This window comes from Cryptomeria japonica, chromosome 1, assembly GCF_030272615.1.
Source record: "Cryptomeria japonica chromosome 1, Sugi_1.0, whole genome shotgun sequence".
Taxonomy (NCBI): domain Eukaryota; kingdom Viridiplantae; phylum Streptophyta; class Pinopsida; order Cupressales; family Cupressaceae; genus Cryptomeria; species Cryptomeria japonica.
The window spans coordinates 450,152,417-450,178,518 of record NC_081405.1 but is presented as its reverse complement, the minus strand read 5'-3'; the positions used below and the strand labels follow the sequence as shown (position 1 = coordinate 450,178,518).

The following is a 26,102-nucleotide window of genomic DNA, read 5'->3' as shown; positions in this document are numbered from 1 at the left end:
ATCTTCTACTGGTAATCAAAACCTATCTATCAGTAACCATCCATAATAGCTAGTGTTGACATCAATTACAAAACATCAATGCAACACATAATCAATTCATCCATAATGCCAACACAAAATCTATGATCTTAACAACTTCAAGAAGTTCTTCTAACTTTGGCTTTATAAGGATATCATCCTCAATTTCTTCATCTTTTTCCTCTTCTTCATCGAGGATGAGACCTAAAGCCTTTTTCATCAAAATCCCAGTCTCCTTTTGAATTGATTCGGTCTCTCCAACAAACATTTGTGTTAATCTCTTCTTTGATCTAAACAATGCTTTTGTATTAACCTTTATCTGGTCAATTTCCTCTTCAGTTGCTTTTGGTTGCAAGTGTTTAAGTCTATAATCAATAAATTCTTTATCTAGATTAATTGCCCCTTGCCACCTTGCATCAATCAAATTATATAAAGAATCTAGAATTTTCCCTTGCAATTCAATGAGGTCTCTACTAAACTTTTCATACTAAATATAACTGAATCTTCAATTTCTCTTTGTTGTCTTTCAGGCAAATGAGTAAACAATATGTTCAAACCTTTGTATATCCCATACTCCTTTATTATTCAAACCATTCTAGTGAAAGAATCTTCAAGAGTCAATAGTTTCTTAGATGCTTTACCTTTACTAGTAGTCTTTTGCTTCTTAGCACTTACCCTTAGTGCTCTCTTATCTTCTTATGATTATGTAGCCTCTACATTTGTCACAGGTTTGTGAGCTTTCTCCATCTTTATTTTTCCAGTTTGGGCAGGTACAACAGGAGGTTCAATAAATTTACCTTTCCTCCGTAATTGAATTTTAGTAGGCTTCCCTCTTTGGGATTCAGCAAGCTTCACCTTAGGTTCTTTTGCCCTCTTCTTTTCATTTTCTTTGGTTTCTTTGGTCTTACTGATGGAGGTACCTATTGGTACACTGGAAGTTCCACCCTTTTTAGCATCATATTTGGCTCTTGCTACAACTATCTATTTTTTTATGAATCCGGCCTGTTCAGCAAAGGCCTCTACCTCTTTCCTTACTTTCTTTGCTACCACCAGTTGTTGTAATTCAGAGTGCACTTTTAGTAGTTTCTCTATGTAGGTTCCAAACCTCTTAGCAATGGTATCGACCAATTGAGCTAACAAATGATCAACATAAGCAACAAGTAGCTCTTTATCTACTTCATAACCCATGGGCATTACCCATGTGGTTGTGGGAATAACAACTTCCATCAAGCATGTATTTGTGTCTACCATAAAAAAGATAGAATCCTCATACCAATCGACTACTTCTACCGGTATGTGTTCCCTAGCATGCATTTTCTTCTGAAATTTCTTAAAATATCCCCATGAAATATCGTCAAGCTTGTCATCTAACATCCTAATGTTGTTCTTCATCTGCAATAGGGTAGGTGTCCCGGTTATCCATTGTACATCACCAATACCAGGGAAAAAGATTTGGAAATAAAAGAATAAGCCCATGATAAGTTATCCAAACTTGAATCTAATCTTCTTGTCCTTCTTGACTACTTCCAAATTTTCCACTAATTGACTCCTTAGATCTTCAGTCAAGTCAAAGTCCATATTTTCCTTAATCATCTGGTATGCAATGTGAATTGTTGCTACTAGTATACTATTCATTCTAATTGAATAAAAGATTCTATAGCCGATCACTATAGATGCAAATTTAACTATAGGATCATTAATATCATTCACAGTCATGGCTCTTCTATCCCATCTAGATCTTGTTAGCTTCTCAACATCATTCTTCGGTATAGACCTAAGTAATGGTATCTCACTGATTGAGCAAAAACTGGTTACAACATGAATATCTTCCTTTGTTATCTTATGAGGTCTATCCAACCATATGAACTTATCATGAATGCAACTCAGAACAAATCTTATCAACTCGTCATCAAAATCATCAAAGAAATTGATCACATGATGAAAGCCTTTATCGATGACGCTTCTAAACTATTCTTTCAATCTTCCCTATTCATTACACAGAGATCTGTAGTGCTCATGAAAAACTGCAACTCCCAAGTCTTCAATTTTGCATTGATAAAAGGATCTTACATCTTCTACATGAAAAACACCATTTGGTACAACCGATAGGGCACCGACAGGGTCATTTTCCTCTGACTTGTATGGATATTGTTTGAATTCTAGTCTTTCCCTCTCCATTACATCAACAAGATGAGGTGTATCCATTTCAAATATGAAAATCACCAAGAAAAGAGTAGAATTTCTCAGATAAATACCTCATTTGCTTTGGTACTAGGAATTCCAACCGTAAAAAACTTTCAATACTTGATCATCGATTGAAACTTCACTCTGATCGCTTCAAATTGTTGGTAAATGGTTTGAATGCTGCTAGCACAAACTTTTCTCTACTCTGTTGACTCCCCAAATGTACTCAAGATCACAAAGTGACAAATAAAATTCAAACTATTCCTTTTATTTGCACTTTATCTACCGCAATAAATGTATTTATCGACAAAACCCTAAAATGCCTTAAAATACTCTAAAGCTTATTACCAATCACAAAAAATCAATGATATTTACCAGTTGTGATCCGAAAACACATCAAAACATCAAAATGCATCAGAATATATAGATTTAACTTATAGTACATCATCTAGCAGTTCAAATCAAGATTTGACAATAAGCTCACCCTAGGTTGTAGAAAAAACTTAGTTTGTTGGAGATGGATTCTCCACTTTAGGTGAAGAATCCGATTCCTCATATGCTTTTTCATCACTCTTCTTCTTCCAGGTTCTTTTCATCTCAGCTCTGGTTTCTTCAATATCAACTTTCTATTTTCCTTTCCAGTCTACATGATGATTCACCAACTGATTCTTCTATGTTCTACAAAACTTGGCAATGTGTCCCGATTTGTTGCAATGATAACATGTCATTCTAGGTGCTCTCCAAGGTCTTGCATTGCCTCTACTTGTTCTTCTTTTGCAATTCATTGCCACATGTCCAAAATTGTTGCAGATTGAACAAATCACATTGACTATCTTCTCCATCTCATAAGGACTAGACTGGTTAACATAGGGTCTTTGCCAATTAGTTCTTCTCGAATCAGTGAAATTCCTTCTCCAATCACCATCAAATCTTGGATTCATATGAGGTGTTGGATAATTAGCTCCATACCTGCATTCAATAGATATATGCCCATACATGTTGCATGTATAATAGTAACCTTCAAATTTCCTAGGCACATATCTAGCATAAGGTCTATAACCAATATTAGTATCATATCTGCTTCTACAAACATTAGCAGTATGTCCTAATTTATGACAGTTAAAACAAACAGGTTTTTAAGCTTTCTTATTGGTAGGCTTCTGAGCCATAGGAGTAGTTTTACCTTCATGCATGTTGTTGTTGGTACTAGAAGGTTCTCCCTTCTCAGATGTATTGTATCCTAACCTAGATGTATCACCTTTCATCCTCTGAGATTGGATCTTTTCATCCAGCATATAGGAACTCTTGTTGAATTTATCAAGCTTCTCATTGGCCTCAGCAAGTTCCTTTGTAAGATCTTCATTTCTTTTCATGAGGGTCTCTCTAAAAGACATTTCCATTTCAATATTTGACTATAATGCTTCTTTTTCTTCTTTCTCCTCATGCTAATGTTCATACAAAGTTGCATTCTTCTGCTTAATCTTAAAGATTTCATGCTCTTTATCTCTAATTTGATCCCCAACCTTTCTTCTAGTTTCAAGTTCCTCACTCATCTGGATTGTTAATGCTTGAAGTTCTCTCCTTAGGTTAGTATTTTCAACATTCATCTTCTCTACTTCTTCAACAAGTGCATCAATGTTCACATCATCTGAAGATCTATTGTCAGAGATCTCCAACAATTGTTCGATCAATTCTTTCCTTTTAGCTAGTGATGTCCTGTATTTGCCTCTTAAGGTTACAAGTTATTCCATTGTTTCACCAAGCTCTCTAGCCACCTCTCTATAGCTCATTCCTTCCCCCATATTTACCTTAGGATTAGAGATACCTTCCAAGAGGTTAAGCCTTAAGGAAGTTAGGCTTTGATACCAATTGATGAACTAATAAGGCACTGAGAGGGGGGGGTGAATCAGTGATAGTAAAAACAATACAAATCTGATTTTTAATTTCACCAACTTAAAACTCAATAGGCATGTAATAAAAATCACCAAGTATGCAATCACCACATAAACCATAAACCACATGACACAAGAGTTTATACATGGAAAACCCAAATGCGAAAAACCATGGTGGGAGTTAGTACCCACAAGATCCACTCTCTGTAGTATAGAGATATGATTGGTTAAGGTCTACAACACTTGGTTAGGGGCACACCCTGTTAGAAGTGTCTAAGCCCAGTTAAGAGATTTACAAAAAGGTTCATGAGGACTAGCCCTTTTAGGAGCTACCCAAGTTACTGAGACTTGCAAACACAAGTTATTATGTCACCTAGTTAGAGGATTTAATGATCAGACCTGTTAAGATCCAACTGCACCTTGTTAGGAATGACCTTATAAGAGGATTTTCTTAATGCAACTGTTAGGGAGACAAAAAGTACAAATTATCTTAGTATAACACCTTTAGTGTCTGATAAGAACTGCTTCACAACATTAGAACATCACATAGACTTCATCTCTCAACTCCTCTAATCATTGCACTATCAGAAAATACAAAATTTTCTCATCATCTTTCACACTATCAAGCTCATTTACATATGTCCTTTCATACCTCATCACACATTTAAAATAATCATAAGGTCAGCAAGAAACTTGTTACAATTCCCTAGTTTCAATGCATCTAGAAAATCTTGCATTGTACACTTTAGTTATGTCAGCCACTGACATAACCAATCCAATTCTATCTCCTTTTACCAATCTAAGTGATTTTCATCACTACCGGTTAAGTCTTTATCAACTAATATGTTCTATTAAACAAATCTTGTTCACCTAATCAAATATGTACATGCAGTCACAAACATATCTTCATCTAATAGTCTTCAATACTGCTGCAAAACCACATCATCTCATTATTCATGATTTTCATGTGCCAGTTGTCAGAATGTAACACTGTTAATTATTTACCAGTTGAATTCCTAATTATTGGCCATTTGATGGAATTGATTATGTGTTGCATTGATGTTTTGTCATTGATTTCATCACTAGTTGTTTGGATGCTTTACCGACACCCTTCTGGTCCTGGTAGGATGAGTGGTTTCTGGTTAACTTGGATTTGGCATGATCCGATAGGCTCTGGTATAGTCTGATGATGGAATTGTCTTGTTCATAATACTTATACTCATATTTGGTCAATTGGTTATGGTCTGGAGATTAGATGCTATCCTGATTGCTTAGAATCTTGGTTTCTGGTTTTGATGAGGGTTTGACCAGAAAAGCTTTTGATGGAGATCTTTGATGAATTGCATAAATGGTGTTGGTGCATCTTTTAATGGAGTTTGAGGATGTTGTTGGTGATCATGCTTGAGACTTGATGGTTGGAGATCATTGTTAAGGCGTATGGACCTATACTTGGTCCCGATTGATCTAGGTTATGGACTGCCTTTAATGTAATGTGTGGATAGGACCGATTGATGTATTTCTGGAATGTCTTATGTGTTGATATTATTTGTTTGGTCTAAGGCTGACATGGTTTGTAATTATGTAATAATTTTATTATCTGGTGAATGACCTGATTGTTTATGGTCGAGGGTTTGTATAAATAGATGTAAGATCTCATTGTATATCATCATGGTTATATGTAAGAGGTCATGGCCAAGGAATGTAATGTGCGAATAATGTAATATCATTCAGGAAGATGAGTTGGTCGATCATTGGAGATCGAATTGGGTTTATGTAAGAAGATCTAGTCCTCTGGTATTGAGCTTAACCGAAACTATACTTAGGCGGAGGAGATTCTATCTTTTGCAGTTCAACACTTCTACGGATTGTAGTCTGGATTTATATGTAATCAGTGAGACTCCTTTTGTGATGAATAGTGTGCTCTAGGTTGTTGGCCTTCTTGCAAGTGCAAGCCCCTTCATTGTAATTCACATACTTACTGCAAAAGTATCATCTGACTGTGGGTAGGCTTCCCACTATGGTTTTTCCCTTTACCAAGTTTTCCACATATAAATCTTGGTGCTATGTGGATGGCTTTTATTCTGTGATTATTGTTTATGCTTAATTGGTTTAATTTCTATTTTGGTATTATTGTTTTGGGTTCTGGTATTCAAGTTTAATTGCTGAATATTCCTATAATCCGTGACAACTGATTCACCCCCCGCTCTCAATTATCTTCTGGTTATTTGAACTGTTTAACAATTGATATCAAAGCTCTGGTCCTCTCTACAGAAAGCTTAACCGCTTGAGGAAGATCCTATAGAAACTAACAATTCAAGTTCATCCAGTTCTTCTGAAGCTATCTTTTGAAGGGGTATTCTAAGGCTTGATGGAACAAACTACATAGTATGGAAGATTTAGATGGAGACTCATATGAGAAGTCTTGGCAAGGAGATTTGGGAGATCACATAGAATGGTGTCACACCCTATAATCTGGGATCTGGTAATCCTCCTCTGGAAAACCTAGACAAGGAGCTTGAGAATGATTTTATAGAAAGAGAAGCCCTCTTGTGTGCAATTTCTGATCAGAAAATAATGGGATTATCTGACAAATCATCTGGAAAGGCTATATGGGATAAGTTGGAGACTCTTAATGAAGGTGACCCTATAGTGAATATTGCTAAACTTGATGGTTATTAGGTGAGCTTTTAAAAGCTGAATGGAAGAAGATGAAAGGATTACTACATTCATGGAAAGGGTAAATAATATTGTTATGGGAATTCAATGTTGTGGTGGAACTCTAAGCAAAGATGAAATTGTTTCTAAAGTCCCAAGAGCCCTACCACCGACTTAAAAAATGAAGGCTACTGCTATTAATGAGTTGAGAACAATGGCTAATACATCTATCAATAGAGATACCTTGGTTGGGAAACTATCTGCTTTTGAGCTTGAGGAACTTGGACCTTCTAGAGCTATGAAGACTGAAGCTGCTTTTCATGCATCCACATCTACAACCGGTAGGCAAGACTAGAAATATTTATATGCAAAAGAATTGGAAGATATGAAGAGAGAAGATGATGAGTTTGATAAAATTAAAGTACTATTTTCTAGAAGAGTATTGAATGGACCAATAGGAAATAAGTATGAAGGAAAAGCACCTTTTAAATGTTTTGGATGTAATAAGATTGGTCGTTTTGCATCTAGATGTCGTGAAAGGAATTCAAGATTTGAAGAAAGAGTTAAAAGATCATTTAAGCCTAACCCTGGATATCAGAACAAGTATAAGTACAAGAAAAACAAAGACAAATCATGCTACATAGCAGATGAGGAAGGCATTACTGATTCAGATGATGAACAGGCAGAAGAATCTACTAGTGGATCTAGTAATGGGAAGGAATGGGTGTTCCTGGCTATCAAGGAAGATGATCCGACACTGGAAGAGAATGTACCTGAGGCGAAGGCACTTGCTACTAAAATTGAAGATAAGGATGAATGGGTAATTGATAGTGGTTGTTCACATCATATGACTAGAGATAAAGGGAAGTTTCTATTTTTGCAAGAATTTGATGGTGGTCTACTTAGATTTGGAGATGACAAGGCATTTATGATCAAAGGAAAAGGAACTATATCATTGGATGGTAAGAACAATACTGGCAATGTTTATTATGTTGAAGGTTTGAGGCATAATCGTTTGAGTGTAGGACAATTGGTAGACAAGGGATTTCAATTACAGTTCAAGGATGGAAAATGCAAAATCATTAACAGATTTGGCTTGGAGATTGCAACTAGTACATAGACAAAAGGTAATATATTTAATTTGAACTCTGGTGAGAAGACATGTTTGATTACAAAGATTGATGAGAGTTGGATATGGAATAAAAGGCTCTATCATGTGAATTTTGACGACATTGTGAAGATCAGTTCAACGAAGGCAGTTAGGGATATACCTAAGATTATGAAGCCCTATAATCCGGTATGTAAAGAATGTCAAATGGGTAAATATGTTAGAACCTCTTTTAGGAGTATACAAGATAAATCAAATGATGTTCTTAATCTTATTCATACTAATTTGTGTGGCCCAACTAGAGTTAAAATTTTTCAAGGTGATAGATATTTCATGCTAATTATTGATATATTCAAGAATGATGTGGGTTACTTTTCTAAGGGAGAAATCTGAGGCTTTTGAAAAGTTTAAAATCTTAAAGGCTAAAGTGGAAACTGAGACATGATTGAAGATTAAATGTTTGAGGTCTAATCATGGTGGAGAATTCACATCCGGTGAGTTTAATAACTTTTGTGAGAAGCATGGTATAAGGAGGAAATTTTCTACTCCCCGGACACCTCAACAAAATGGAGTTGTGGAAATGAAGAACACAAATATCTTGGATGTTGCTAGAACAATGATGATGGAAGCTAGTCTACCTCATATCTACTAGAGAGAAGTAATGAGCACAATGATTTATACATTCAACAAAGTACATATCAAAGGAGAAACTGATAAGACACCTTATGAATTATGGTTTGGCAATACACCTACAGTTAAGTATTTTAGAATATTTGGTAGTAAATGTTATATCAGAGGAGATGATATCATTGGAAAATTTGATCCTAGATGATGAAGGCATATTTCTTGGTTATTCTAATGAAAGCAAAGCATATAGCTATTATACCAAGAGATTGCAGAGAATTGTGGAGAGTGCTAATGTCAAAGTAGATGAGCTGAACAAAAGTCAAATCAGAGTTTATGAGAAGGAACCAACAGTGGAAAAGATTATATCTGAATCAGTAGCACCTTTACCAGAACAAAGAGTTGAACTAGTTACTCCAACAACATCAGAGAACTCTACATTAGCTAAAGAACAGGGAAGAGGAACAGAGAGTCAGAAGACTCCTAGGTATGTGAGATTGAATCATTTTGAAGATCAAATCATTGGGGATAAGAGCAATGAAGTGATGACAAGAAGAAGACTGGCAAATAATGAGGTATGTTTAATTTCACAAGTTGAACCGGTATCATTAATTGAGGCATGTAAAGATGAACATTTATTAAAAGCTATGGAAGAAGAATTAGATCAGATTTAGAAAAATAACACATCGACTTTGGTTCCCTGACCTAAAAATAAAAATGTTATTGGAACTAAATGGGTTTTTAGAAATAAATTGAATGAGGATGGTCAAGTTATAAGGAATAAGGCTAGATTGGTTTGTAAAGGATATTCTCAGAAGGAAGGAATTGATTATGGAGAGGCTTTTGCACTTGTAGCTAGGATTGAAGCTGCAAAATTATTTCTTGCCTATGTTGCTCATAAAAACTACAAGGTTTATCAGATGGATGTTAAATGTGCACTCTTGAATAGGGATCTTGATGAGGAAGTTTATATTGAGCAACCTGATGGTTTTTCACTATTACATGATAGAGATATGGTTTGCAGGTTAAGGAAAGCTTTATATGGATTAAAAAAAGCACCTAGAGCTTGGTATGCAAGGTTGGACAAGTATCTTTTGAATCTTGGTTTTACTAAGGGAAATGTTGACAATAATTTATATTATAAATCATTGATGATGATATATTGATTGTTGAAGTATTTGTTGATGACATTATTTTTGGAGGTGAAGATAAGCTATGCATAGAATTTTCTAAGAATATGGAGAAATAATTTGAGATGTCTATGATTGGTGAGATGAAATTTTTCTTAGGTTTGCAGATTACTCAGATTGACAAAGGTATTTTCATCTGTCAAACTAAATATGCTAAGGAGTTATTGAAGAAATTTGGTATGGGAGATTCTAAACTGGTAAGTACTCCTATGGTTACAAGTGACAAATTGACAAGAAAAGATGTTTCTGCACTGATAAATCCTATAAGATACAAATCTATGATTGGAGGTCTACCTTATTTGACTCAGAGTAGGCCTGATATTATGAATGTTGTTTGTATTGTTTCAAGATTTCAAAGTGATCCTAGAGAAAATCATGAGCTGGAGGTGAAAAGGATTTTTAGATACTTGCAAGGTACATCAGAATATGGCTTATGGTACCCTAAGGATGATAACTTTACTTTATGTGCATATACAGATGTTGATTGGGTTGAAGATGCTGATGACCGGAAAAGTACTTCCGATGGAGCTTTCTTTCTTGGAAAGAAGTTGGTTTCATGGATCAGTAAGAAATAATCATGTACTTCTTTATCTATTGCTGAAGTTGAGTATGTTGCTGCTGCTACTAATTGTACACAATTTTAATGGATGAAGCAATGTTGAAGGATATAAAAGTGGATTGTGATGCACCGGTAGTTATTCACTGTGATAACTCTGCTGCTATTGATATATCAAAGAATCTGGTATTTCATTCTAAGACAAATCACATATCTATCAACTATAACTTCTTGAAGGAGAAGGTGGAAGCAAATGAAATTAGAATGGTTTATGTGAACACTAAAGAGCAGATTACAAATAATTTCACTAAACCTTTATCCAAGGAATCATTTGAGTACCTGAAAGATAGATTGGGAGTTTCTACCCCTCTAGTAGAGACTTGATTGATGCGGTTTGGCATCAGTCTGACATGCACTATCAGAGATACTATTCATTCTGACACTGATGTGGGATGCTACTACTCAGGGGGATTAGTCAGCTTTGGGATTCTGAGACTTATGTATTTGCTTTGATATTTCTTTCAAATTTTTGTCATTGATTTCAAAGGGGGAGAGATATTGATGTGAAAAAGGTAAAGAAAGAAAATAATAAATATAAAAGGGGGAGAGATATGAAAAGTAAAAGGGAGAGATATTCATAGCTATATACGAGTGATTGTTGGTTGTCTTCCATAGGGGAGACTTGTTTGGTATTTCTTGGTACTTAGATGTTTTTGACATCTATTGTTGCCATCAATGCCAAAGGGGGAGATTGTTGGCCATTTGGTGGAATTGATTATGTGTTGCATTGATGTTTTGTCATTGATGTCAACACTATTTGTTTGGATACTTTACTGACAACCTTCTGGTCCTGGTAGGATAAGTGGTTTCTAGTTAACTTGGATCCGACATGATCCGGCAAGTTCTGGTATAGTCTGGTGATGGAATTGGCTTGTTAATAATACTTATACTCATATTTGGTCAATTGGTTTTGGTCTAGAGATTAGATGCTATCCTTCATTCTTAGAAGCTTGGTTTTTGGTTCTGGTGAGAGTTTCAACAGTAGATCTTTTGATGGAGATCTTTTATGAATTGCATAAGTGGTGTTGGTGCAACTTCTGATGGAGTTTCAGGATGTTGTTGGTGATCATGTTCGAGACTTGGCGGTTGGAGATTATCGTTGTGGCGTATGGACCTATACTTGGTCCTGGTTGATCTAGGTTATGGATCGGCTTTAATATAACGTGTGGATAGGACCTATTGATGTATTTCTGGGATGTCTTATGTGTTGATATTATTTGTTTGGTCTAAGGGTGACATGGTTTGTAATCATGTAATCGGTTTATTATCTAGTGGCCAACCTGTGTGTTCTCTATGTTGTCTCTGTTATTCTTATTTGCTGCATTAATTCTTATTTACCAGTACACTGTTTTGGGATACAAAGTTCTTAATAAGTTTAAATATTTTGCTAACCAATTAGACACTGACTCACCCCCCTCTCTCAGTGTCTTTGGGATTGTCATTGATTCTAACAATTGGTATTAGAGCCTGGTCCTCTATTTTCAAAAGCCTAATAAATTGATGAAGATTCTGACACGGGTACAAATGGAGAACTTAAGAAAACAATTGGAAGGAGCTCTTGTAGATTATGATCCAAAGAAATTGAAGAATATCAAAATTGAAGATGATCTAAGGACTACACAAAAATTCATTAAAGGACTTCAAGAGAACCTTGCTATAGCATAAAATAAAAGAAAAGAACTTCATGAGAAGATGCAGAAAGATGATGAGGAAAAAGAAACTCTTAATGAACTTGCAAACAAGTTGAGATAGGAAAATAGTAATATGAAGAAGGAAATGCAAGATGTGACTATGAGGTTATGTAAATACATTGAAGACAGGAAGAAGAATGAAGAAGACTTGACTAGAAGACTCAATGATGCTGGAAATGAAAATCTAAGACTTAGTCATGAATATGATATGTTAAAGACATATCTGATTCACATGCAACATGATAAAACTGAGCTTATGAGACAAAAGGAAATTCTAGAAAATGAGTTGGCTACTACAAATCAACACAAAGATAAATTCAAGAAAATTTCAGAGGAGCTTGATGACATGCTGAAAAGTCAGAAACCTAATGGAGATACAAATGGACTTGGATTTGAAGTTGGAGAAAGTTCTAGTACTGCAAACCAGTAAGACAACCTATTGCTTATAATTTTAATGGCATATGTTTCAATTGCAACAAAAATGGTCATAGAGAAAATCAGTGTAGATTTAGAAACAATCAGAATATTAATACACCCACCAGTCAATGTTCCAAATGCAACAAAGTTGGTCATAATTCAGAAAACTACTGAATGAATGTGAAATGCTATATTTGTGGAAGATATGGACACTTATCTAATCAATGCAGAACACAAACCAATGTAAGATATGGAAAGACTATTCAGAGGAATAATGTGACTTGTTATGCTTGTAACAAAATTGGACATATTGCAAAATTTTGTAGAAGCAAGACTTCACCAGCAAACAATAAAGGATCTAGTTTGAAAGGCAAAGAAAAGGTAGATGAGGTAAAGAAAGAAGTTTCAAAAAAATGGATTAGGAAGAGAGATCAGATAATTGATGAAACTATCTCTATACCGGTAGAATAGAGTAATCCTCCACCGGCAAGAGATTCTTCATCCAACTGAGAAGTAACCCTTTGGGGGTATTGCAGCAAGTTGAAAATCATGCAGACTACCCTTAGTCAATGGAGAGAATATAGATTTATTTTTTACCGATAGATGTGTTAATTTTTCACTTAATCGACGAGCATTTAATGCAGTTGGTAAGAGAAATATCATTATAAATTGGCTAATTTCCCTCTTTTTTGACTCACCGAGCATTCAAATTAGCAGAGAGCGCGAAAACAGAGCGAAGGCATTCAAGGCGAAGGTGCGAAGTGATTTCTTCAAGTATTCAGAATATTTTCAGGTAGCTAAAGGTATTTTTCAATGGCTTCTTCTGCTCCCGAGTTTATTCGAAACCCTACTATTATGGAAAATGTGAAACGCCCTAGGCCCATATTTAAGATAATTCCCGAGATTGCCAAGCAAGATGACTCTATAGGGGCATTTTTAAAAATTTCTAAAGGTGTAGCATTTTTAGAAGACCTTAGGATTTATATACATTGCAATATAGAAGAACTAGGTTTAGAAGAATTGATGAAAATGGTGTTGTTAAACCCGAACACAAAATCATAGAAACTCTAGGTTTTGTGGAGATATTGAACATTCCCCAATTTCTAGAGGAAGTAGTAAGAATTGTCTTAAGTAGAGCACATGGAGAATTCTTATGGTTGGATTCTATCTGCAAAATAACCCGACAAGCAATTAGAGTAGTAACTGGTTTACCCTCAACCGAAAGCAGACTTGATAAATCAAAGAAGATTCCTAACAACAAAGTGATGACCCTAACCGGAGCAATATCTATCAATAGATCACTGAGAGTGGATGATATCAAAGACATCAATGTAATATTTGTAAGTATGGTGCTAGGTTACAAAACCACACATGCTAACAGGCTAAATTTAGTTTCTAGTCTTTGTGTAAACAATGCTTATGAGATGGTTAACAACAATGCAATGATAGATGTGTGTGAATGGCTAAAAGATGAACTCATTGACAATTTGAAAAAGATTAAAGGAGATAAGAAAGGGACATTCCGCTTTGGAAATCTTTTGGTATGTTTAATGCTATATTTCACTAAGGAAATCCCCAGTACAAGACCTATAGACTTTGGATATGACATACCGGTAGGAAAATAATTACAAGAAGCTTTTACCGGCATGGGAACTACAAAGGACAACAGCATAATTGAATACTTCAAAACTTTCCAAGCTAAAATGAGAACTAGAGAAAGGCTACCTCAGAGTGTAGTGGACAAATATAACAAAGAAATCTATTTTGTTATCAAGAGAAATGAGACATGGATGGAGGTTGTACTCCCTAGGACTGTCTGGGTGGCTAAAATGGGATATGAGGTAGATCTTAACATTTTGGAGACATATGCAAAAGCTAACTGGATGCACCGAGAGAACCATCAAAACAAGTTTTTGGTAGTGCTGAGACTATTGAACATGATGTAAATACATTGAAGCAAAGGGAAAAAAGAGAAAAAATTATTAGAGATGCTTCTAAGGAAGTTAAGGAAATCAAGGAAAATGTAATGAACATTAGTGGCATATCGCCTAGTGAGCTTGAAGGACTTCAACCAAAGGCACGTATTTCATTGGTTGGCACATCTTCTAGAACCGATAGTGACAAGGCAACTAAGTTCAAAAGAGTTGAAAGGAGGAAGAGAAAACCTTCACCGATACCCTCTCCTTCACCTAAAAGAACAAGGACTTTGAGGAAGAAACAATAGGAAGTAAGGGGACCACCAAAGAAACTAACACCAAAGAAGAAACAATAACCTGTTACCCCTTCCTTGAATGATTTACTAAATGAGATAATTGATGATGGAAATTTGGCCAATGTACACAAACTGTATAACACATTTAATGATTCTGACAGGGAAAGCATTGAGAACATTATTATTTTACATCTAGACATATATAAAAAGGTTTTAATTGAAGTTGTTGATGACTTATCCAATGATCTATATAGGAGATTGGAAGCAAAAAGGATTGCAGTGATGGAATTAGATAAGAAACTAAAGGTTGAAAAACTTCTAGCTGTACATCCTATAAATTCAAAAGAAGAAAATGATGAATTAATTTCTGAGGCTACCCGATCTATTTTTTCCAGTGGGCACCAGCAAGTAATTTTAATGGCAGGAAGAGTAAAAGAGATTGTAGATGAAACCGCTGATAATTGGGATATATTTTATGTGGAAAAGGAAAAACAAGAGGAAATGAACCAACCGAAGAAGACATTTAAAGTATATCAGAAGGATAAGGACAAGGGCAAAGGAAAAATTGGTGGTATTCCAAACATCAAGATCACTGACAATTTACCGCCACCTTGGGATACTACATCGGTACATATAGATGATCCACTGATTATTAACACTAAAGGTGTTACACATGATGACACAAATCCTAAATCTGAGATACTCTTCACCATGAATGTGGATACTCAGGAAGTGAATATTATTGTAGACAAGGATAGTGTAGAGGTTAAGGAAGACAATGTTGATAGTGGCAACATGGCTGAGAAATTGGTAGAGACTGTTGAGGTTGAGATCCCAACCCAAATAGAGCAACCATTAGAAATAGAGAAACCATTAGAAACAAAGAAACCTATTGAAGGAATAGATGCTGGCACAAGGCCACCAAAGATTGAGATACCGACAGTTGAACTTACTGAGAAACCTATTGAGGCAGAGGTACACATTGAGGCAATGAAACCAACATTCACTGAGACATCAAAGCAGTCTGAGAAACCCTTGCAAGTTGAGATGCAAACCTAGACTGATCCACCAGAGGTAAACACACATAAAACAGTTACAACTGACGGAAGCACAGTGGTAATAAAGGCAATTGGTGAGACATCCAACACATTAGCAAGTGAATTTAAACCTACCAATGTTACAGAGGTAATTTTGGATTCAATCAAAAAGATAATGGATTGCAATGCATTGGCCTACAAAATAATTGATAACACTATACCTATTCTTAAATTGATTGCACAAAATTGTAACATAGATCATATTAAGGATTCTTTAGGCAGATTGGACACATTGTCCAAATTTATTGCTGACAATGTAATAACGATTGATAAAGTGAATGAGGATACAATAAAGGAGAGAGTTGAAAAAGAGAAGAACAAATTATTTGATGACACCATAAAGAAGTGCATTGAACAACTAAATACATTATTACCAGCACTCAACTCTACAATTTTGGAGTATAAAGAGCTATATAGGGAAACATGCAAACCTCACCTTCTGACAGAGGGCATAGACAAGGAGATCAACAAAACACAGAAAGAAATTGATGACATAGTTGATAACATAATTGGTTCATCTGGTCACATATCAGTTTTTGAGCAAGAGATGGCAGGTTTTGAAGAAAAACTAGAGAAACTTCAGAAAGAAAAGACAAGGATAAGGTCTAATGCCAAAGAGCTTATAAATAAACTTGGTCCCAAGCTAGAAAATCTTAATTCTTAGAGAATAGAAATAACTAAGGCATTACTTCAGGGAGAAAGATCACCAGAAGATCACATGCATTATCTCACCAGCATGATCCAATAGAATGAGGCAACCTTGAATGGCAATAAAAGGTTTATGCAGAATCTAAATTTGGTTTTAGCAGATATCTTTCAGATTATAACCAGCTGGTTATAGACCTTGAGATAAAAATTTTGCACTCATTTGACTTTTTTTGACAACCTTTGTCATTGATGTCAAAGGGGGAGTAGTGGAGAGAGAAATTCTTATTCAGAGGAGATCATTTGCTTAGGGGGAGCACATCTTTTTGGACTTCAGTTTTTGGAACAATTTTTGGATTTTTCTCATGAGTGTTGCCATCAATGCCAAAGGGGGAGATTGTTGGCATTCTACACTCTTATAAGAATAGTTGATGTTGTCATTGATGGCAACCAACTGGCAATCATCTGGCAACCCATTGGCAATTACCGACACCGGCAATAGACTTCTACATACACCGGCAAGCACTTCATCGACAACGACAATAATGCATACCAACACTCAAGCCGACATGGAATAAACTTTGTTTATTGTTATATATATTAATTATCTTTTATAAAAGCCAACATGGAATATTGTAAAAGACTCATATATATGTATGAGATCTTACAGGTCATTTTGATGATGAGAGGATATGATATGAGAGAATATAGATAATATTTTGTATAAGGTGATATAATTGACAACAAAGATTTTGGTAATACACTGAGCTTAAACTGGTACTAAATCTTGCATAGTTGATGCTAATCTGAAGTAGTACGTTATATTGGATTTTTATAATCCATTTTGTAAGTCAGTGAGACTTATGTTTTGTAGTTGAGCAGTGAGATCTAGGCTGCTAGCCTTCCTGCATGTGCAGGCCCCTCATTGTAAGTAATATTTATTCACTGGCCAGTGAGTGAATATTGTGGGTCACAAATCCCACCGAGGTTTTTCCCACACTAGGTTTTCCTTGTTAAGTATCTTGTGTTATGGCATGTTCTCTATGTTGTCTCTATTATTCTTATTTGCTGCATTAATTCTTATTTACCGATAAACTGTTTTGGGATACAAAGTTCTTAATAAGTTTAAATATTCTGCTAACCGGTTAGACACTGATTCACCCCCCCCTCCTCTCAGTGTCTTTGGGACTATCGTTGATTCTAATAGTAAGATCTCATTGTAGATCATCATGGTTATATGTAAGAGGTCATGGTCAAGGAATATAATGTGCGAATAATGTAATATCATTCAAGCAGAGGAGTTGGTCAATCATTGGAGATCGAATTGGGTTTATGTAAGAGAATCTAGTCCTCTGGTATTGAGCTTAATCAGAGATGTATTTAGGCATAGGAGGTGCTATCTTTTGTAGTTCAACACTTCTCCAGATTATAGTATGGATTTATATGTAGTCAGTGAGACTCCTTTTGTGATGAGCAGTGCGCTCTAGTCTGTTGGCCTTCCTGCAAGTGTAGGCCCCTTCATTGTAATTCACATACTTACTGCAGAAGTATCATTTGACTATGGGTAGGCTTCCCACCATGGTTTTTCCCTTTATCGAGTTTTCCATGTATAAATCTTGGTGTTATGTGGATGGCTTTTATTCTATGATTATTGTTTATGCTTAATTGGTTTAACTGCTATTACGGTATTATTGTTTTGGGTTCTGGTATTAAAGTTTAATTGTTGAATGTTCCTATAATCTATGACAATTGATTCACCCCCCCCCCCTCAGTTGTGTTCTGGTTATCTAAATTGTCTAACACGAATAACTAGTTCTGATAAAAACTATCTCTGCTATCCGGTTAAGCCTTGTTGGTTGAACTGCAGGACTTAGATTCAACTTAAAGAAACATAGTTTCCATCAATGACAACTTACAAAATAGTCATCATACATGAATCTAATCTCTATGCACAACAAAAATATACCAGTTGCATCAAGCAAACACACATTACCAGTTTAGTTCAAATCATAAAATGCCAACAATCTCCCTCTTTGGCATTGATGGCAACACTTAGGAAAATTTTGTCAACCAAGTGTGCAACACAAAATTTGACTTTATGACATACACTCCCCCTTAGCAATCGGATATCGTTACAAAAATAAAATCATTACTCCCCCTTAATAGTACATACAGAATTTTGATAGAGCTCTTAACTACTACTCCCCCTTTGACAACAATGCCAAATAAAGAATTAAAATACATACATTACATCAAAATTTGTCATCAAAACTGCATATATATATAGAGATAAAAGTGTTAAGGTCTTTACAATGCAATTCTTAAGAAAACATCACTATAATGAAACTTCAATTGTTTAAGATCATTGTCCCATGTTTCTAACAATGTCTTAGTAATCTCAACACGTGTCAAGATGTGTGCTGCAAAATCCTCCATAGCATCAACTGTAGTCATCTCTGGAGTAGCCAAAATTACCTTTGACTCTGTGAATTCTCTCTGAAGAATATCTACTTTTGGAAGTAGTTGAGTCTGGAGTTCTTTCAGTGATTCAACCCATTTGCTTGTTCATGTTCACAAAGTTCTAACTGGTGTTGTAGATCAACAACCTTTCTACCAAAAGTGATTACTGAGTCCTATATCAATATGAATGTTTCACTCAACTTTGGTAACTCCTTCTCAGTATCAGTTCTCTTCTTTCTCAAGTCAACACAAAATAGTGAAAATTGGGAAATAATAACTAAAATCTTACAGCTGGTTTCCAATCTAGTTTTCAACAAGTCTTTATTCACCATTAGGGATACTTTGCCTTTATCTATTTCAACCATTAACTGTTCTCCCCTTTTCTTCTTGTAATCCTTTTCAATAGAAATGTATGCAACTTCTTCAAGGGTTTTAAGTTGTTCACCGACACTAACAACTAACTATCCAAGTTTGGCAATAGGGGTAGCCAGATGTTTTGTATCAGTCTCTGGTAGGAGATTTGACAAAATATCAACAACGGTCCTTATAGTCTCTGCTTCTCTTTGATGTTCATTCAATTTTTTCGTTTGTGCATAGGATTACATTGCAGTAGCAATCTCCATTAACTCTGAAGAACTCAAATGGTCTATATTAATTGGACCTTTAATTCTCATAGATTCGTCATCATCATCATCAACTATTGTTTTCTTCAGTTTGGATTCAAAAGGTACCTCAGGAGTTGTCTTTATTTCTTCCATTCTCATCTCCTCTTCCACCTTCTCCATTTTCTTCTCTTCCTCCTTATCTTTTTCTGTCTTCTCTTCATTAGTAGTGTCTTTGACCAGTTGTAGATGTTCAACAATATGTTCTTCCACTGATGCTTCCTCTTCCTTATCAACTGTATCCTTCTGATTATCCTCAGTAGGAACATTTACATTTGCATCTACACTTATATTGACTAGTGCAGTCTGAGTCTTTGTTAACTATGCATTCACTAGTTGCTTAGTTGAGCACTTGTCTGCTTTCTTTTCATCTTTGTTTTCTTCCTATTCCTATTGAGTTTCAAACATCTGTACATCAACTTCAAAAACATCTACATTGTCAGTAGTGTTAGCAACATTATCAACATCACTGGTATCATCATTTGTTATATCTTTCGGTTCAATATCAACAAGTTCATTGTACATATACTTGTTGTTTGGTTCAAAATCTGTGATCTTTACATCTTCAGGAAGTTCTTCTAACTTTGTCTTTGTGGGGATATCATCCTCAATTTCTTCATCTTTTTCCTCTTCTTCATCGGGGATGAGACCTAAATCCTTTTTCATCAAAATATCAGTCTCCTTTGAACTGATTCGGTCTCTCCAACAAGCATTCGTGTTAATCTCTTCTTCAATCTAAACAATGATTTTGTATTAACCTTTATGTAGTCAATTTTCTCTTCAATTGCTTCCGATTGCAAGTGTTTAAGTGTATAATCAATAAATTCTTTATCTAGGCTAATTTCCCCTCACTAGCTTTCATCAATCATATTATATAAAGAATCTGGAATTTTCCCTTGTAATTCAATGAGGGCTCTACTAAACTTGTTCATACTAAATATAACTGCATCTTCAATTTCTCTTTTTTGGCTTTCAGACAAATGAGTAAACAATATGTTCAAACCTTTGTATATCCCTTACTCCTTAATTATTCAAACCATTCTATTGAAAGAACCTTCAAGTGTCAATAGTTTCTTAGATGCTTTACCTTTACCAGTAGTCTTCTACTTCTTAGCACTTGCCCTTAGTGCTCTCTTATCTTCTTCTGATTTTGTAGCTTCTACATCTATCACAGGTTTGCGAGCTTTCTCCTTCTTTCTTTTTCTGATTTGGGTAGGCACAACAGGAGGTTCAACAAATTTACCTTTCGTCCGAAATTGAATTTTAGTAGGCTTTTGTATTTAGGATTCAATAGACTTCATGTTAGCTTCTTTTGCCTTCTTCTTCTTCAGCTGCTCTGGTCTTACTGATGGAGGTACCTATTGTTTCACTGGAAGTTCCACCTTTTTCAACCTCATATTTGGCTCTTGTTGTAGCTATCTGTTCTTTTTTGAATCCGACCTGTTTAGCAAAGGCCTCTACCTCTTTCCTTACTTTATTTTCTATCACTGGTTGCTGTAATTCAGAGTGCACTTTTAGTAGTTTCTCCTTGTAGGTTCCAAACCTCTTAGTAGTGGTATCAACTATTTGAGCTAACAAATGATCAGCATAAACAACAAGTAGCTCTTTATCTACTTCATAACCAATAGGCATTACCCATGTGGTCCTGGGAATAACAGCTTCCATCAACCATGTATCCGTGTCTACCATAAAACTGATAGAATCCTCATACCGATTGACTACATCTGCTGGTATGCATTCCCTAGCATGCATTTTCTTCTGAAATTTCTTAAAATATCCTCATGAAATATCATCAAACTTGTCATTCAACATCCTTGTAGACACCTAAAAATGTCTCTTTAATCATATACTAATTATTCATCTAATTAATTAAGTAATTCTTTAATTATTTGATTAAACTAGTTGTTTCTTCTAATCATCACCCTTCAACACTTCTAATTATTCTATTTCTATTCTCAAAAAATTTTAATCAGTTAACCCTATTTAATTAATTGTGATTTATTCCTTAGTTAAATAATCTTTATTATTTAATAAAGCTCATTTCTAATTTTTTAAATAATTTTATTTAAATTATTTAAATTAATTAAATTAGTCTTCCAAATCCTCAAATTCAAATTTCAAATAATTTCATCTAATTTCATTTATTTCAAATTCACATTTCCCCAAATTCGAATTTCACTTCATTTCAATTAATTTCATTTCTTCCAAATTCACATTTCACCAAATCTGAATTTCAATTAATTTCATGTGCATTTCAACATTCGAATGACCAAATTCAAATCCACATTGAAAATGAAAATCAAAATCAATTTCAAAATCCTACAACACATGCTAAAATCAGAACTGATTAATCAAATCAGCTGTCTAATCAGTTAACTCATCAATCATCCTTTTTAATTCTCAATCGCCTTTTTCTGACTAATCCATCTATTCAGTCATCTCCCTAGTCAATTTAGTCTACTAATCAATCAATTAAGTTTACTAGACAATCTATTTAGTTTACTCTCCAATCTATTGAGTTAACAAATCAATCAACTCTGTTAAATGATCAATCAATTTTAGTTATCTATCAATCAACACTTGAGTTCTACTTCTCACCCCTTTGTGTTGAAAAACTATAAATACAAGATCAGTTTCTTCAATTCAATTTAGAATCTGGAATCATAGAATCATAGTCTTCAAAATTGTTGTTCATCTTATGCAGGAAATCAAGTGCAATACCTAAGAGCCACCTACATCATCAATAATGGAGAAGAGCAATGGAATCCTTTCTATTTCAATTGAGGGAGTTTTAAATAGATCATTCTTTCAATTCAATTGATGTTGCATTATTCTATTGTCATTTAGGAGTAATATTGATTAGATTAGAGTTGTGATTTTCTCTTTGATATCTGATTATGCAATTTACACTTAATTTACCCCTAAGTACATTTTGTGAACCCGATGTGAAAGCATGATAACTTTAATTGTCTGTTTAAATTGATTTTGCAGGTCCATACTCAAAAGGAGATCCTGATACCGCAATTGTTTATGTAGAAATTTGCATTTGTAAATATCACACCGCAATTGATAGCATATTATACCGCAATTGATCAGACCCTACACCGCAATTGCAAAAATAGTTCGCAATTTCCTTAGAAATTTGCAAAGTTAAATTGTCTTATGTCATTTTGTCATTATTTGGTCTAGCGCACCTAACCCAGAAATTTCATCAAATTCTGGAAATTTCAATTTCTACATATAAAATGTATCTAATCTAATGGCAGGAAAGGTAACTTTCAAAATTTCAGGTGCAAGGAAGGAAAAACAACATAGGAGACAACAAAGGTCATATCAAAGACTCTTAAAGGCAAAAAGGGAGCTCCGTGAAATAGAAGAAAAAGAGGAGATTGCTCAATATCACAAAACTATCCACCATTTCTTAGCCAAGTACAAATTTTATGATAACATTGGTGTGATGGATTGAGTGGTGCGGGATAATATAATTGCAGAATAATCCTTCTATCTTCTGTCTTTTTCTATTGTTTCTTAAAAATTTAAAAAAAAAAAAAAAAACTATTTTTACTGATGAACAACTGATCTTATATCAATTCACAATTGATTAGTCATCACATTGCAATTGCTTAAATAGTGGTGCAGGGGCACTTAGAAAATTTTGGTAACATTGTTTCCAAGCTGTTGGAATCATGTTCCTAGTTTTGTAATAAGGCCAAGAGGCCATTGAGTGTGTGCTCAAATGATTGTAAGGGCCCTAAGAGTCTTTGTTTGACCAATATTGGTATGTGAGCTCTTAAGGGTGTCAGGTAGAGAAATTAAGAGGATAAATTGTTTTTGGGTTAATGTAGGTTGGTTAATGTTGTTTTGAAGTTGTTTAGGTCATATGAGTCACTTGGAGGTGACCAAGTTTGGGTTTGAGCAAAGTTGCTCATAGCAACTTTGCAATATTTTCTGACACCAATGGCTTGTTGGTTGACACAATTGGTTGTGAGCATATGTAACTACTCCAAGGATAGTATAAGGCTTGGAAATACTGATGATAATCATTTTTTGAAAGTTGTTGAAGAATTGAAGCAAATAAACAATTGTGGTTTCCCATTTGGTGTGTTCTACCAAGTTTTTGTTGTTCTTTGCAAGTTTGTACAACCTGTATAGATTGAAAATCCCAAAACAGGGTCATGGATTGTTATACTGCAGTCTTACCTTCATTATTTTTTTATTTGGAGTCTTGAAGTGTTGTAGTTAGTGAATAATCTTCATTTTGTTACAGGTGGGTTCAAAGGTCCTAAAAACCAGGGTTTTGAGAGCAAAATGGCTCCAACCTAACGTTCCATGGTGGATATCCTCTCTGAAACCTTGTGGAATGTTCTGATTAATTAAAAAATAGGTTTTTAAGACCCAAAACCTTTACAACATAGCTAGAGAAAAAGCACCGAGAAGAACAGTACAAAAGAGACCGCAAACATAAAGACTAGCTAAAAGACCAGCGAACAGAAATAATAGCTTAACAAAAAAATAGCAAAGAAATAGGGAAGGCCCTACACAACAATTTTCTTTAGCAGATCCTCCACCTTTGTCACCAACTTGTCATAGGTGGCCCCAACAGCTTTCAGGTCTTCCAAATCCTTGTTGGGTTTCTTTTCCTTCCTCTTGCCTCTGGTGCAGGTTTTGGGACCTTGAGCTTCCCCTGTTCCTTCAGCTTCCAGTTCTAAGTCCTGGATTTCCTTTTCGTCATCCATCTTGCTGATGAGGGTGTGGGTGTTCTTGGTTGAGATCTTCAAGATACTTAGGCTCTGTTCAGCGATGTTCTTCAGGCACTCCTCAATTTTATCAACTTTGGTAACAGTGTCCGAGAGGGTTTTTTCGCTAATGTCCGCAAGGCTTTTTCTGTCTAGCATCTCCTTTTCAATCTTCTCAAACCTGGGGTTGAAAGCATCTTTGATGTCTTCAGCTTTGGCAATGGTGTTTTTCAGGTCCTCAATATAGTCAGCCATTGTATTCCCCTCCCCAATATTAATGGTTTCCAGAATCAAGACTCTGTTACAGAGTTTCTTGTATTCATCCACAGCTTTCTTGTAACCATTAATGAGCCACTCCATTATTTCCATGAAACCATGCAAGCCCTCGGGAGGAGGGCCAGATGAGGGAGCAACTTTTCCAGGGGTAACCTGTTCTTCTTTGGGGATGTGGAGGGTAGAAATTGTGTCGGCAGCCCTGAGAGTCTCTTCCATAGTCTCCTTTTCCAGGCTATGCTCAGCTTCCAAGGTCTTTGCTTGCTTGTCAACTTCCGGTTCCTTACCAGTCTCCTCTTTTTGCTTGTGCTTTTTCCAGGTCTGGGTGTGGATTTTTGTTTTCTTCTTCAGCAGCCCTTTAGGGTTCTCCTTCTCAGAATCATTCGAGTCCTCCCCTTCCAAAGAGATGTTGATCAAGGGTTTTCTTTGAGGCTTTTTTCCCTTGGATGAAGAGGGTCTTGTTTTTCTGTATTTCCTCTTCTTCTCGCTTTCATTCTCCGAGTCATCAAAACTATCCTCTGTATCAGATGAAGAGTCACTATCAGATTCCTCCTCCTCAGAAAAGGCAGAATCAGACATCTCTTCCTCAGAATCCACAGAGGGCTACATCTGAGCAATTTGAGTGGCCTTTAAATGGCCATAAATTAGGACCATTAGACCTTGGTGCATAGCAGTATCACCTAGGGGATTCTCTTTGTAAGCCTTAAGGGATGCATTCATCGAATAAAGCAGGAAATAAGGGAAATTAACCTTATCATTGTGCCTAAAGTGATTTAACAGAACAAAGTGATACCCATAAACTTTTGTAAACCTACCATCTAGAGTGATATATCGCATTAAAACAAAGAGAATCTCCCGCTAGGGTTTGGCAAAAGCCCTAGGTGGGTAGTAGGTTTTGCTCAACTTTACCAGTCATTTTTTCTCTTTCTCAGTTACCAGGTACCTTTCAATAGCTTCCCTGTTGACCTTCCTATCTCTGTAGAAGTTGCAACATTCCCTGGTGAGGCCCGTGGCTTGAGCAATTAAATCTTTGTCGATTTCAACCATTTGATTGCCCATTTTTAGCATGCCCTTCTTCCAGTTCTTGCAAAAAAGACTGGTTACCATACCATCTCGGCTGTGGAGTCTCTCCATGAAGTTTGAGAGACCACCTTGCTGCAGAATACCCCAAACCTCTTCCTTCTATTTCCATTCTTTACAACTACTTGGTTCATATTGCCTCCTATTTCCACCCATGTTGTCTCTACTCATGGCCAAATTTTGAAACTTACAGAGCTGATTAAAATGAGAGCTTTTCGGAGCTATAACAATTACCTAGAAAGCGTGAGAGTTTATGGCATTGATGTTGTAATGAGTGATTTTCTCATTATTAAAATAACTCGAAGTACTCACATCATTACTTTTCATAATTATCTTGTCCATCAAGAGTCTTTGGAGTGCTTCTATATCGCTCATTACTAATGATTTGTCTGACATCTTTGGGGAGTTCAAATTCACCCGTCCATGTGGTAATTGCCTCACTTTTAACCACCGCATTGGCAGCCCAGTCAACAGAGTCATTGGCCTCTCAGTAGATGTGGGAGATATGGCATTTTTCAAAGGTGCTAATAATGTCAATAGAA

The 26,102-nt window shown here is 35.5% G+C and overlaps 1 protein-coding gene across 1 annotated transcript; it reads right to left on the bottom strand.

Moving 5' to 3' along the window:
- Positions 1-19,408: 19,408 nt before the first annotated feature.
- LOC131857701 (uncharacterized) lies at positions 19,409-25,059 on the bottom strand. The gene is made up of 5 exons (XM_059210401.1): positions 24,637-25,059; positions 20,830-21,229; positions 20,593-20,714; positions 19,928-20,206; positions 19,409-19,792 (listed from the first exon to the last, which is right to left on the bottom strand). Exons 1-5 carry the CDS (start codon positions 25,057-25,059, stop codon positions 19,409-19,411), a joined length of 1,608 nt encoding a protein of 535 aa, XP_059066384.1.
- Positions 25,060-26,102: the final 1,043 nt, after the last annotated feature.